The sequence below is a fragment of the Vipera ursinii genome (genome assembly GCF_947247035.1).
Source record: "Vipera ursinii genome assembly, chromosome: 3".
Classification (NCBI taxonomy): Eukaryota; Metazoa; Chordata; class Lepidosauria; order Squamata; family Viperidae; genus Vipera; species Vipera ursinii.
In genome coordinates this window covers 211294609-211307348 of record NC_139516.1, presented here as the reverse complement: position 1 = coordinate 211307348, position 12740 = coordinate 211294609, and the positions used below count along the sequence as shown (strand labels likewise).

Below are 12740 nucleotides of genomic sequence, written 5' to 3'. Positions count from 1 at the left end.
CCGCCGCCGTCTCGCCACCCGGCGCGGGGAGGAGGAGGAGCCACGATGGGGGCGGGAGGGACCCCGCCCCGTGGGCGTGGCCTTCGGCCTGTCGGTGACGTTTCTGGACTTCAACTCCCAGAATTCCCCAGCCCAGCTGCTAGTGCAACACCCCCCCCCCCCAGCTCGCCCAAGTCCGGTCTCTTCTGGAAGGCTTGGCGGTGAGGAAGCTCCCTCTTCTTGGAGACGTCGGGTGGGTGAGGAGTTCCGCAGGCCCTGGCTTTGGGGGGCGGTGGGAGACAACCCAGGGGAGTCCCTGGGGGGTTCGTTAGAAAGCAGGCAAAATGCTTTAAAGCTTGCTTTTTTTCCCCCAAAGTGGGCAATTTAAAGAGGTTGGGCTTCAACGGTTCCAGATGGCGCCTGGGTCTATACCAGGGGTCTTCAATCTCGGCCCTTTTAGGACTCATGGACTTCAACTCCCAGAATTCCTCAGCCAGCATGCCTGGCTGAGAAATTCTGGGAGTTGAAGTCCATGAGTCCTAAAAGGGCCGAGTTTGAAGACCTCTGGTCTATACCAAGGGTAGGCAACCTCGGCTCTTTTAGGACTCATGGACTTCAACTCCCAGAATTCCTGAGCCAGCTGTGCTGGCTCAGGAATTCTGGGAGTTGAAGTCCATGAGTCCTAAAAGAGCCGAGGTTGCCTACCCCCGGTCTAGACCCATCGCCCTCACCCACAGCCCGGCCGACGCCTTGGTGGACGCCAGGGAAAGGGCGGCCGCCGAGGTGCTCGACCGTGTTGCACCCTTGCAACCCCTGACCCGGCGCAGATCCCGGTGGGCTCCATGATTTTCTGCGGAGCTCTGGGAGATGAAGCGTCGGAGACGAGGTCTAGAGAGCGGTTGGAGGTCCAGCCGATCCGAATCTGACCGATTGTAGATAAGAGCCTTTACGAGGTCTTATCTCGTGGCGATGAGGACGGCGAGGGCTAATTACTTCGCTGCCCTCATCGCGTCCGCAGATAATCGCCCGGCCGCCCTGTTTCGGGTGACTCGCTCCCTCCTTAACCAGGAGGTGAGAGAGGATCCCATGCAGGGACGAGCCGAGGAGTTTAGTCATCATCTGGTGGACAAAATCGCTCAGATCCGGGCTGGCTTGGACTCTGACTGGACAGAGTCTGACGTGGAGGAATCGAGCGGTCTTGAGAGTGTTACCTGGACTGAGTTCGATCCTGTGACTCCCCGATGAGGTGGACAGGATCATGGGGAGGCTGAGCACCACCACCTGTTTGTTGGATGCATGCCCCTCCTGGCTGCTTTATACGGCCCGGGAGGAGACACGAGGCTAGTTCCAGGCAGTAATAACTGCCTCTTTGAAGGAGGGTGTCTTCCCCGCCGCCTTGAAGGAGGCGGTGGTGAGACCCCTCCTCAAAAAGCCTGCTCTGGACCCGGCTGTTTTAAATAATTATCGTCCAGTCTCCAACCTTCGCTTTCTGGCAAAGGTTGTTGAGAGCGTGGTGGCACATCAGCTTCCTCTGTTCCTGGAGGAAACTGATTATCTGGACCCGTACCATTCGGGTTTCAGGCCCAGACACAGCACGGAGACGGCATTGGTCACACTGGTGAATGATCTCTGGCAGGCTCGGGACAGGGGTTGTTCCTCTGTCCTAGTCCTATTAGACCTCTCAGCGGCTTTTGATACCATCGACCATGGTATCCTACTGCGGCGTCTCAGGGGGCTGGGAGTGGGAGGCACCGTTTTACGGTGGTTCTCCTCCTATCTCCTGGGCCGCTCACAGTCGGTGTTGACTGGAGGGCAGAGGTCTGCCCTGAGGCCTCTCGTTTGTGGAGTTCCTCAGGGGTCGGTTCTCTCGCCCCTCCTGTTCAACATCTATATGAAGCCGCTGGGCGAGATCATTCGTGGTTTTGGGGTGGGGTATCATCAGTATGCTGATGATACCCAGCTTTTTATTTCAACCCCAAACCAACCCAGCGATGCCCTCGCCGTGATGTCCCGTTGCCTAGAGGCGGTCCGGGTCTTAATGGGGAGAAACAGGCTTCGTCTCAATCCCGCCAACACTGAGTGGCTGTGCATATCGGCATCTCGGACTAACCAGGTCATTCTACCTTTAACGATGGGGGATGAGGTGTTACCCCCCGTCGATAGGGCTCGCAACTTGGGCGTCCTCCTGGACTCACGGCTCAATTTTGAAGATCTTATAGGAGCCGTGACCAGGGGGGCTTTTGCCCAGGTTCGCCTGGTGTGCCAGTTGCGACCCTACCTGGACTGAGATGCCCTACGCACAGTCACTCATGCGCTTGTGACCTCCCATTTAGACTACTGCAACGCTTTCTACATGGGGCTGCCCTTGAGGACCACTCGGAGGCTTCAACTGGTGCAGAATGCGGCCGCGCGAGTTGTGATGGGGGTTTCCCGATACTCCCATGTAACACCTCTGCTCCGCGAGCTGCATTGGCTTCCGGTTGCCCTCCGGGTGAGATTCAAGGTCCTGGTGATGACCTATAAAGCCCTGAATGGCTTGGGTCTGGGATATATGAGGGAACACCTGCTGCCGGCATCAAGCTCCCTTCGTCCAGTGCGCTCCCACAGGGAGGGTCTTCTCAGGGTGCCGCCGGTTAAAGACTGCCGGCGGATAACACCCAGGGGGAGGGCCTTCTCTGTGGGTGCGCCTGCCCTCTGGAACCAGCTGCCCACAGAGCTTAGGACTGCCCCCGACCTTTGTTCATTTCGCCGGGACCTGAAGACCTTGCTCTTTGAGCTTTCCGGCCTAGGCTGAGAATTTTAATTGGGGTTTTTATTTTTTAGGGATTTGATTTAATCTTTTTAATTGTTTTTTAACTTTTGTATTGATTTTTGTTTTAAATACCCTGTAAACCGCCCTGAGTCCTTCGGGAAAGGGCGGTATATAAATCCAATAAAATAAATAAATAAATAAAATAAACTCCCAGAATTCCCCAGCCAGCAAAGCTGTCCAGTCTCTTCTTAAAAACTTCCAGTGTTGGAGTATTCACAACTTCTGGTGGCAAGTTGTTCCACTGATTAATTGTTCCAACTGTCGGGAAATTTCTCCTTAGTTCCAGGTTGCTTCTCTCCTGGATTAGTTTCCATCCTTTACCTTTAAGTGCTTTGGAGAACAGGTTGATCCTCTCTTCTTTGGGGCAGCCCCTCAAATATTGGAAGACTGCTATCATGCCCCCCTCGTCCTTCTCTTCATTAAACTAGACATGCCCAATTCCTTCTGTCAGAATCCATTTATATCACATTCATAAATGTATGTTTAAAACATTTTTCCCCCCCCATGGATTCTGCCATCTCCCAAAGGAGGAGGAGCGGATGTGGATTCAGCCTGCCTTAGGTTATTTCAAAGACCAAGAGAAACCTTTTGAACTGGGGGAACAAAGGGGAGGGCTAAGGAAGGAGGCATCTGGCCTGTGTCTCCATTTGAATCTGTAGAGGAAGAAGGCAATAACCGTAAAGATTCGAAGTTCCCTTTTTTCCCACGAAAGGGATGACATGAAGTAAAATGATGGGGGGCTGACCAAATGGGGTTGAGGGAAGGGGAGTTGAACCAGGAACCCTTTATAAAGTTTCAATCTGTAAAGCAATACCAGGTCCTGTCTTGTATTTCCACAACCAAACATGTCCTAGTAAAAATTCCTTTTGGACTAGAACTGACTCCAAGAGTTTTTGTTTTCCTAAGACGTGGATTGGGGAGGGTCCTGACACCTTCTATGTTTTAGCCTCCAGACCTCTGATCGTCTTTGTTGCTCTTCTCTGTACCCTTTCTAGAGTCTCAACATCTTTTTTACATCGTGGGGACCAAAACTGGATGCCGTATTCCAAGTGTGGCCTTACCAAGGCCTTGTGAAGCGGTATTAACACTTTTTATCCTGCAAGAAGCGAAGAAGAGAATACGTACATTCATTTTCCCTGCTGTCGACTGTTCATCTGCAGCCTTCCCAGGAGATGGAGAAGAAGAGAGTGGCAGTTATTGGAGCTGGCTCCAGTGGACTTTGCAACATCAAATGCTGCTTGGAAGAAGGTCTGGATCCTCTCTGCTTTGAAAGCAGTGATGACATTGGGGGGCTCTGGAGGTTCAAGGAGAACCCCCAGGAAGGCCAGGCTAGTATTTACAAATCTCTGATCATCAACACCTCCAAAGAAATGATGTGCTTCAGTGACTTCCCCATCCCAGATGATTTTCCCAACTACATGCACAACTCGAAGATCATGGACTACTTCCGGTTGTATGCCAAACACTTTCAGCTCCTGAAGTACATTCGCTTCAAGACGAAAGTCTGCAGCGTAACAAAACGCTCAGATTTCTCTACCAGCGGCCAGTGGGAGGTTACCACGGAGTCAGATGGCAAGCGGGAATCCTCCGTCTTTGACGCAGTTTTGGTCTGCACCGGTCACCACACCACTGCACATCTCCCCCTGGACTCCATCCCAGGGATTAGTACTTTCAAGGGCCGCTACTTACACAGCCGTGATTACAAGAGTCCCGATGCATTTACGGGAAAAAGGGTCATCGTGATTGGGGTTGGGAACTCGGGGGTGGACCTCGCGGTGGAGATCAGCCACACAGCGCAACAAGTCTTCCTCAGCACGCGCCGAGGCGCTTGGGTGCTAGGCCGTGTTGCCGATAAAGGCTATCCACTTGACATTGTACAGATTAGTCGAGCTCGGCTATTCCTGAAGCAATGTCTTCCCTCGTCCGCGATCAAACTGTTCTCGCAGTACAAATTAAATAGCAGATTCGACCATGCTCATTACGGCTTGAGGCCTAAACACGGAGTTTACAGCCAGCATCCCACCATCAATGATGACCTCCCGAATTGCATTCTTTCGGGGAAAATTGTCATCAAATCAAACGTCGCCGCGTTTACGGACACTGCTGCCCTCTTTGAAGACGGCTCTAAGGAAGAGGACATCGATTGCGTTGTCCTTGCTACAGGCTACAGCTTCTCCTTCCCTTTCCTTGGGGACCTGGTGAGGGTGGTTGAAAATCAGATCTCCCTGTATAAGTTTGTCTTCTCGCCCACGCTGGAGAAGCCCACGCTGGCAATCGTTGGCCTTGTGCAGCCACTGGGGGCCATCATGCCCATTGCAGAAATGCAAGCTCGCTGGGCCACGCGTGTCTTTAAGGGGCTTGCTGAGCTGCCCCCAGCCAGCGAGATGATGTCTGATATTAGTGTTAAGAGGTTTTCCATGGCAAAAAGGTATGTGAAAAGTCAACGCCACACCATCCAGGTGGATTACGTAGACTACATGGATGAACTGGCCTCCCTGATCGGGGTCAGGCCCAACCTATGGTCCCGGTTTGTCACAGATCCTAAGCTGGCCCTGGAGCTTTTCTGGGGGCCGTGTACTCCGTATCAATATCGCTTGCAAGGACCAGGGAAATGGGAAGGAGCCAGGAAAGCCATCCTGACCCAGCATGAGCGGATCTTGAAACCCTTGAGAACCAGGCCCCTTGCCCAACCAGACGACAGTGCCTCGGTTCCCTTTTGGTTTAAGTTGGCTGGCCTCCTTGTTCTGCTCGTGGCAATTTGGGCTTATTTTTAAGTCCACACAAAAGTCCTGTCCTCCTAATCCAGGGGTAGGCAACCTTGGCCCTTTTATGACTTGTGGACTTCAACTCCCAGAATTCATGAGTCAGCATGGCCGGTTCAGGAATTCTGGGTATTGAAGTCCACGAGTCATAAAAGAGCCAAAATTGCCTACCCCTGTCCTAATCCAATCCCAATCTACATAGATACTGGCATTATGATTTCATCTTTGTGCCTTTAAAAACTTACCTGTTAAGTCTGCACATATAAACAGGCAGGTTTTATTTTTCTAAAAGGAGCAAAATTTTACTATATTATGTATATGTTTTGCCCACAAATGATTGGGGTTTTTTATTTTTTAGTTTTTTAAAAGTATAAATCTAAATAAAAAACAATATAAAAAAATACAAATACTACAGTGCACACACACACACACACACACCCCGGCCAGGACCATTTTTATTACCTATCTTTCTTCTCATATAACAACTAACAATATGCAATATATTTCAATTGTGCCCTTATCCCCTCCAAAACAGCATATATTCTTGAGCAGGTTTATTCCCTTTGCCTTCCACCAAGACTGCTTTTATAAAATCATCCCATATTTCATTATAATTATTTACTTTAATCATCCCTTTTTTAAATTTAATTTCTGTTGTTAATTTATCATTTATTGCCATATTCCATATTTCATTATACCACTCATTTCTTTGAATAATCTAATTCTGTCTCCAATATTTAACCATCATTAAAATTTACAATTAATTATCAAATTTACAATCAATTCCTTTTTTGCTTCATTTACATCTTGTTTTTCCGCCAGTAACAGTAATGCAACCCTCGGTGATATATCTAAATTTACCTTCAAAAGTTCTCTAATTTCCCTAAACACCCTGTCCCATATCTTTTGTGTGCTATCACAATCCCACCACATATGTTTATATGTTCCCATCTGTTTCTCGCACCTCCAACAAATATTTGTATATTTAACATCTATTTGATTTAATTTACGTGGTGTTAGGTACCACCTCCATATCACTTTATATCCATTTTCCTTAACTCTAACTGACATTCTTATATACTCTTCTGTTCCAAATATTTTTCCAATCTTTATCGTTTATTTCTCCTATATATTCTTCATTTTCCTCACTCTTTTATAATGATTTCAAATTTTGTTAACTGTCTTATCTTTCATCTCAAATTTTTCTTCCATTTTTATCCATTTCTCTAATTGTATTAAATTCAACCAATTTAATTTAGTATCTGATTAAAACAATCCTTAATTGTATTATATTCTTTATCTTGTTCTTCCAGTCTTCCCATTTATATATGATTTTTTTTAAATTTACTAATCCAATCTTTCAATTCAATCTTAGGGAATTTCTCCATTTCTACCATCAGTGTTAAAGGAGAAATTCCTGGCATTAACCAATATCTCCATTTATTCCATAATATCAAATTTTTTTAAAAGGGATTTTGAATTCTCTTAACAATTTTTTTAATATGCTTTTTAAACCAATATGTTTCTATAGGATTGCCTATTTCCCTTAATTCCTTCCATTCTATTATCACTCCATAATAAATCTCTATTTACTGCTATAATATCTGGGACCAATAATTTCTAACATTTGGAAGACCCAGCCCACCCTTTTTTAATGGTTCATACCACAATGCTTTACTTATTCTTGCTCTCTTACCTCCATTACAATACACCTCCAGCAATCTCTGTATTTACTTTAATTCTTGATCCGAAAACTTAATTGGGATCATCCAAAACAAAAAAATAATTTTTGGTAAAACTTTCATTTTTATCGCTGCAATTCTTCTGAACCATGATAATTTTACTTTTCCCTATTTATCCATTTTATCTTTTATATCTTTCTTATTAAACTTCTCATAATTTATCTTCTTTAATTCTCGAATAATTTTTGGGATGTCAATACCTAAACATTTGATACTATCCACTATTTGTCATTTATATTTTTCTTTCGGCACATCAATTTCTTCTTTACTATGGTTATATGATATCATTTCTGATTTTTCCCAGTTTATTTGCAATCCACTATATTTCCCAAGGAAAGCGGTGGCTCAGTGGGTTAGGACGCTGAGCTTGTCGATCAGAAGGTCGGCAGTTTGGCGGGTCGAATCCCAAGTGCCGCGTAGCAGAGTGAGCGCCTGTTACTCGTCCCAGCTTCTGCCAACCTAGCAGTTCGAAAGCACATAAAAATGCAAGTAGAAAAATAGGGACCACTCCGGTGGGAAGGTAACAGCGTTCCGTGCGCCTTTGGCGTCCAGTCATGCCGGCCACATGACCACGGAGACGTCCTCGGACAAGCGCTGGCTCTTCGGCTTTGAAACGGAGATGAGCACCGGCCCCTAGAGTCGGAAACGACTAGCACGCGTGTGCGGGGGAGCCTTTACCTTTATATTTCCCAAATTCATTCAAATGTGAATATAATACCCTCCCTATAGTAGCTGTGGGATTTGAAATGTTAGTAATGTATCATCTGCAAATAAATTTATTTTAGTTTTCTTATATACACCAATTCCTTCAATCAATGAATCTTTCCTGATTGCATTTGCCAAAACCTCCATCAATAATACAAATAGAACTGGGGATAAGGGGCAATCCTGACTCGTTCCCCGGCTTAAGGTTATTATCTCTGTAACACCATCATTTATTCTTGCCTTATTCTCTGAATATAGTTAAGTCAACACCTTTCTAAAAAAAAATTTCCAAAGCCTAACTTCTCTATTAATATCCTCAATGTAGGCCATTCCACACAAAGGCCTTAAAAATGTCTAATGCTAATAAACCAGCCTTTAATTTTTGATTCTTTATGCAATATATCCTGTATTTAATACCCTTCTTACTACATCTGACATTTGTCAGCCTCTTATAAATCCACACTGATCATTTTTTAATATAATTCTCTATAAATATATTCAATCTATTTGTCAATATTGCTGTAAAATCTTGATTAATAAGGGATATTGGTCTATATATGATCCTGGGTTTGTAAGATCTTTATTAGGTTTTGCTATCAATACTATCAGGGATGGATTCCAGGAACTTGGAATAATTTCCCCTTCCATTATTTTATTAAACATTAACCTCATCTTTGGCGCCAATAATCTTTTAAAATTTTTATAGTATTCTACGCCTAGTCCATCGAACCCTATTTTCAATTTATGAATACCGGTAACTTCCATTATCTCCTCCTCTTCTATTTGTGATTCCATTATTTCTTTATCGTATTCTCGAATTTTACAGTTTAAATTCTTTTCTGCAGATGCCTGACTTTCTTTCACATTTGTTTCCTTTCCCTTGTATAGCTTTTCAAAAAACTTCTGAAATACCAACAATTTTTCTCTCATCATGTTACGTCTTTCTCCCTTTTTGTCCTTTATTACTCCAATCAGGCCTTTTGCCTTTTTAACTTGTGAGGCTCTAAGCCAACATTCTAGAATTTTTATTACTGTTTTCATAAAATTCCAGATTTTAAATACCGGTAAATTAGATTTCTTTGAACCTGTTCTAATTCAATATTTTGCAACTCTTTTCTTTTAGCTGATAATTCTAGCGTAATCCTATTCTCTCTACTTTCTATATATTTACACTCTAGTTCCTTAATTTCTGTTTTTTTATATTATAAGAATATTTTATCCCTAAACCTCTTACCGCTGCTTTCACTGCATCCCATATTACACCTATATTACTACCTCCTCCTTCATTGAAAAGGATTTGAAACCACAGTGTTTTTTTTAAAAAAGACAAAACTAAACAAATTAAGCCTGAAAAGAAAAAAAAATGTTTTCTGCTGACAGTTTCCTGTGTTTGGTTCCTAATTCTTTAATAATAATAATAATAATAATAATAATAATAATAATAATAATAATAATAATAATAACAACAACAACAACAACAACAACAACAACAATAATAACAACAACAATAATAACAACAACAATAATAACAATTATTATTATTATTATTATTTTATTTTGTATACCACCCTTCTCCCGAAGGACTCAGGGCGGTGAACAGGGCAGACATATAAAAGTACAAAAATACAAAAACAGTGATACACATTCACAAGAACAATTTATAGTCGATACGTCTTTTAATTCTCTTTCCATTTTCTCTAAAATGTCTTTATTTTTAAAAATCCTCGAATCCATTCTCCAGCTACTTGCCTCTTTATAATCACAATCTTATTTCCATTTCCTTAGTTACCATTGCATGATCTGATATTTCAATTATTTTTATCTCTGCTTTCATTATTTTAGATAATATTCCAATGTTACTAATGAGTAATAATAAGTAATAATAATAAGTTGGAAGGGACCTTGGAGGTCATCTAGTCCAACCCCCTGCTAAGGCAGGAAACCCTATAACTGTATAATCTATTCTTGTAAAAATTTTGTCCATTAGAAAAATATGTATAACTCTTTGGATTGCCATGTAATTCTCTCCAAACATTTTTAATCTATTTCTATTAATAATTTTCTTAAATCTGTATTATACTTTATTTCCACTTTTGATGGATTAGATTTATCATTTCCTGTATCCATAACCATATTATAATCACCTGCCATTATCACATAACTTTTTTTTATTTCTTTATATACCCTATTATAAAACTCTCTGATTTGTATTAGGTGTATACAAATTTGCTAAAGTGACCTCTTGTCCATAAATCAAGCCTTGAATTATAAAAAATCTTCCCATATCATCCCTTTTTATGGCTTTTGTCTTAAATTCACATCTTTTAGCGACCATGACTACTACCCCTCTGGCTTTTGATGTACCAAATGCCTTTTCATACACATCAGCCCAATATAACCTAAGTTCGATCACCCTTTCTTTCTTTTGATGTGTTTCTTGTAAAAATACAAGATCTATTTTCTCTTTGTTAATTGATTTTTCAATTCTTGCTGTTTTATATTTTCCCCCCAAGCCATGTACAATTCCATGGAGCTGCCTTCAACGATTTCCCACAAATGATTGTTAACATTTCTTGTTTAGGGAACAGTTTTGTGTTATTCATTTTATGGATTGTACTTTTGTTGGTCAAATGATCGAAATAAAGAAGGGGGCTGGACTAGAGGACCTCCAAGGTTCCCCTTCAACTCTTCTGTATTCTGTATCCCAACTTTTTGATTCGAACCTTCTTGGTTTCCTGACGGGTTGTCCTGATCCTCGGGGCTGCTTTTGCTCGTGATAACAAAGATGGTGACCCGCTTTGTCGAAACCCAGATGGGCTGCGAAAATGGTATTCCTCTTGATTGTGAACCAGAGTTAGTTCCCCTCGCTGCCACTCCCGGAGAAGGAATGAGGATGGCACTCTTTCCAAGAGGCTGCAAGAAAGCGTTGCCATTTGTCTGAAATGGCATAGGGTTTCCTGCCTGAGCAGGGGTTTGGACTAGATGACCTCCAAGGTCCCTTCCATATTATTATTGTTGTTATTGTTATTATTATACAGTTAGTCCTCAACTTATGACGACAATTGCGACCTGAATATCCCTGATTAAGCAAGGCGAGTCACACCCAACCGCATGCTTAGTTGTATACGGTCTTTATCATCTTTACAAATAACGTATTGGTGCAAACATATCCAACAACAACCTTTTTTGGCACTGGTTATTAAGCGAATCACTGCCATTAAGTGAACCCCAGGATTGTTAAGCCCGCTTAGAAAGGCTACAAAGGGCGATCACACCAACCCGGAGGTTCGCAACTGCAAGTAAACTCACGCTGGTTGTCAAGCAGTCAAATTTTGGTCGGGTGACCCGGGGGAGGGGAGGAAACGCTGCGACAGTCGTAAGTGCGAGGACCTGGTCGTTAAGTCAACTTTTTTCAATGGCGTTGTGACTCGGATTGGTGGCTCAAGGAATGGTCTTAAGCGGAGGATCGCCTGCACTGTGAAGTCTTCCCAGGTGTGGGTGTGCGGTTAACTGTTAATAAGCAACTTGTGCAGTGCTGTGTTAAGTCGCTTTGAGTTAAGAGGTAACCCTGAAGGCAAAGAGGGCATGTTTTAGCATTTATGGTGGACGTGTGATAGAGCAAGAAAATAGTAGTAGTAGTAGTAATAATTTATTTTTTTATTTTTATTTTAATTCCATTTATATCCCGCCCTTCTCTGAAGACTCAGGGCGGCTTACAAGCTTAGCAGTAGCCTTCATTCTATGTATATGCCTGCTTATTAGGGCTTTCACACACACCCCAGCGGCATTATTACAAAGTCAGCTTAATTGCCCCCGACAATCTGGGTCCTCATGATGATGATGATGGAAGGGACCTTGGAGGTCATCTAGTCCAACCCCCTGCTCAGGCAGGAAACCCTATACCATTTCAGAGTAGGATTCATACGTTAAAACAGAATATTTAAGAATATATAGAAAGAATACAGAAATATTCTGTATTTAGAATATTATAGAGTATAGAAAGAAAAACGGAGACTTTTCTCTTGGGGCTAATGGACAAAGACCTGGGGGGGGGAATGGAATTTCGGTGTTCCATACGTTGACAGCAGCAAGATTATTCTATGCTCAGAAATGGAAGACTACATTGATTCCCAGAACGGAGGAACGGTTGCCAAAACTAATGGATTTAAGCTGACTGTACTGATTAAAGAGAAGAATACGAAGGCTTTTATTGCCAGGTGGAAACCGCTCGATCTAGATTTTGTGCTCGAGGTGGGGGGAAAAAATGAAACTTCGATCGTGGGCTTTACCAGTTAGAGACGGATTTGATGCTGTCGAAGTGGCTAGTAGTTTATGTTATTTTGCAAAAGTAAAAAGCTGAGGCTTGAAGTTGATAACTCTGTTGCACCAAAGGGAAGTCGGAAGCCAATGACTTTTTCTTCCTCTTTCTTCCTCCTTTGCCTCTCTTCTCTACTTCCTTTTTCCCTTCCCCATCTTTCCCGCTATTCGTTTTTGTGTTTGGATTGTATCCTATGTTATAAATTAATAAAACTTTGTAGAAAAAGAGAGAGAGAGAGAGATAACCTCGAAGAGGGAGGGAGGTGCAGCCTTGAATCTGCTGGCTTCCCGTCTTCATAGAACAGCTGGAATCCCGATTCTCTTCCCCGCCTTTTATTCCAGATGTAAACACGAACAGGCCTTGACTGCCGTCCTTGCCTCCCTCCTCCCTCGCATCACCCCCCATTTTGCAAACTCCCCAAA

At 43.2% G+C, this 12740-nt stretch overlaps 1 protein-coding gene across 2 annotated transcripts; it reads left to right on the top strand.

Moving 5' to 3' along the window:
- The first annotated feature begins 61 nt into the window (after window positions 1–61).
- Window positions 62–5683, top strand: LOC310638750 (flavin-containing monooxygenase 5-like). Of its 2 annotated transcripts, none has more exons than XM_083360088.1 (2): window positions 62–200; window positions 3787–5683. In XM_083360088.1, the coding sequence occupies exon 2, from the start codon at window positions 3964–3966 to the stop codon at window positions 5563–5565; it is 1602 nt and encodes a 533-aa protein (XP_083216214.1). In that variant the 5' UTR covers window positions 62–200; window positions 3787–3963; the 3' UTR covers window positions 5566–5683. The 2 variants fall into 2 exon arrangements, with proteins under 2 accessions (XP_083216214.1, XP_083216213.1); XM_083360087.1 differs by having other exon boundaries at window positions 160–232.
- The last annotated feature ends 7057 nt before the right edge of the window (window positions 5684–12740 follow it).

Excerpts from the sequence above, each read along its gene's own strand:
- LOC310638750 (XM_083360088.1), top strand. The coding sequence starts at position 3,964 with ATGGAGAAGAAGAGAGTGGCAGTTATTGGAGCTGGCTCCAGTGGACTT.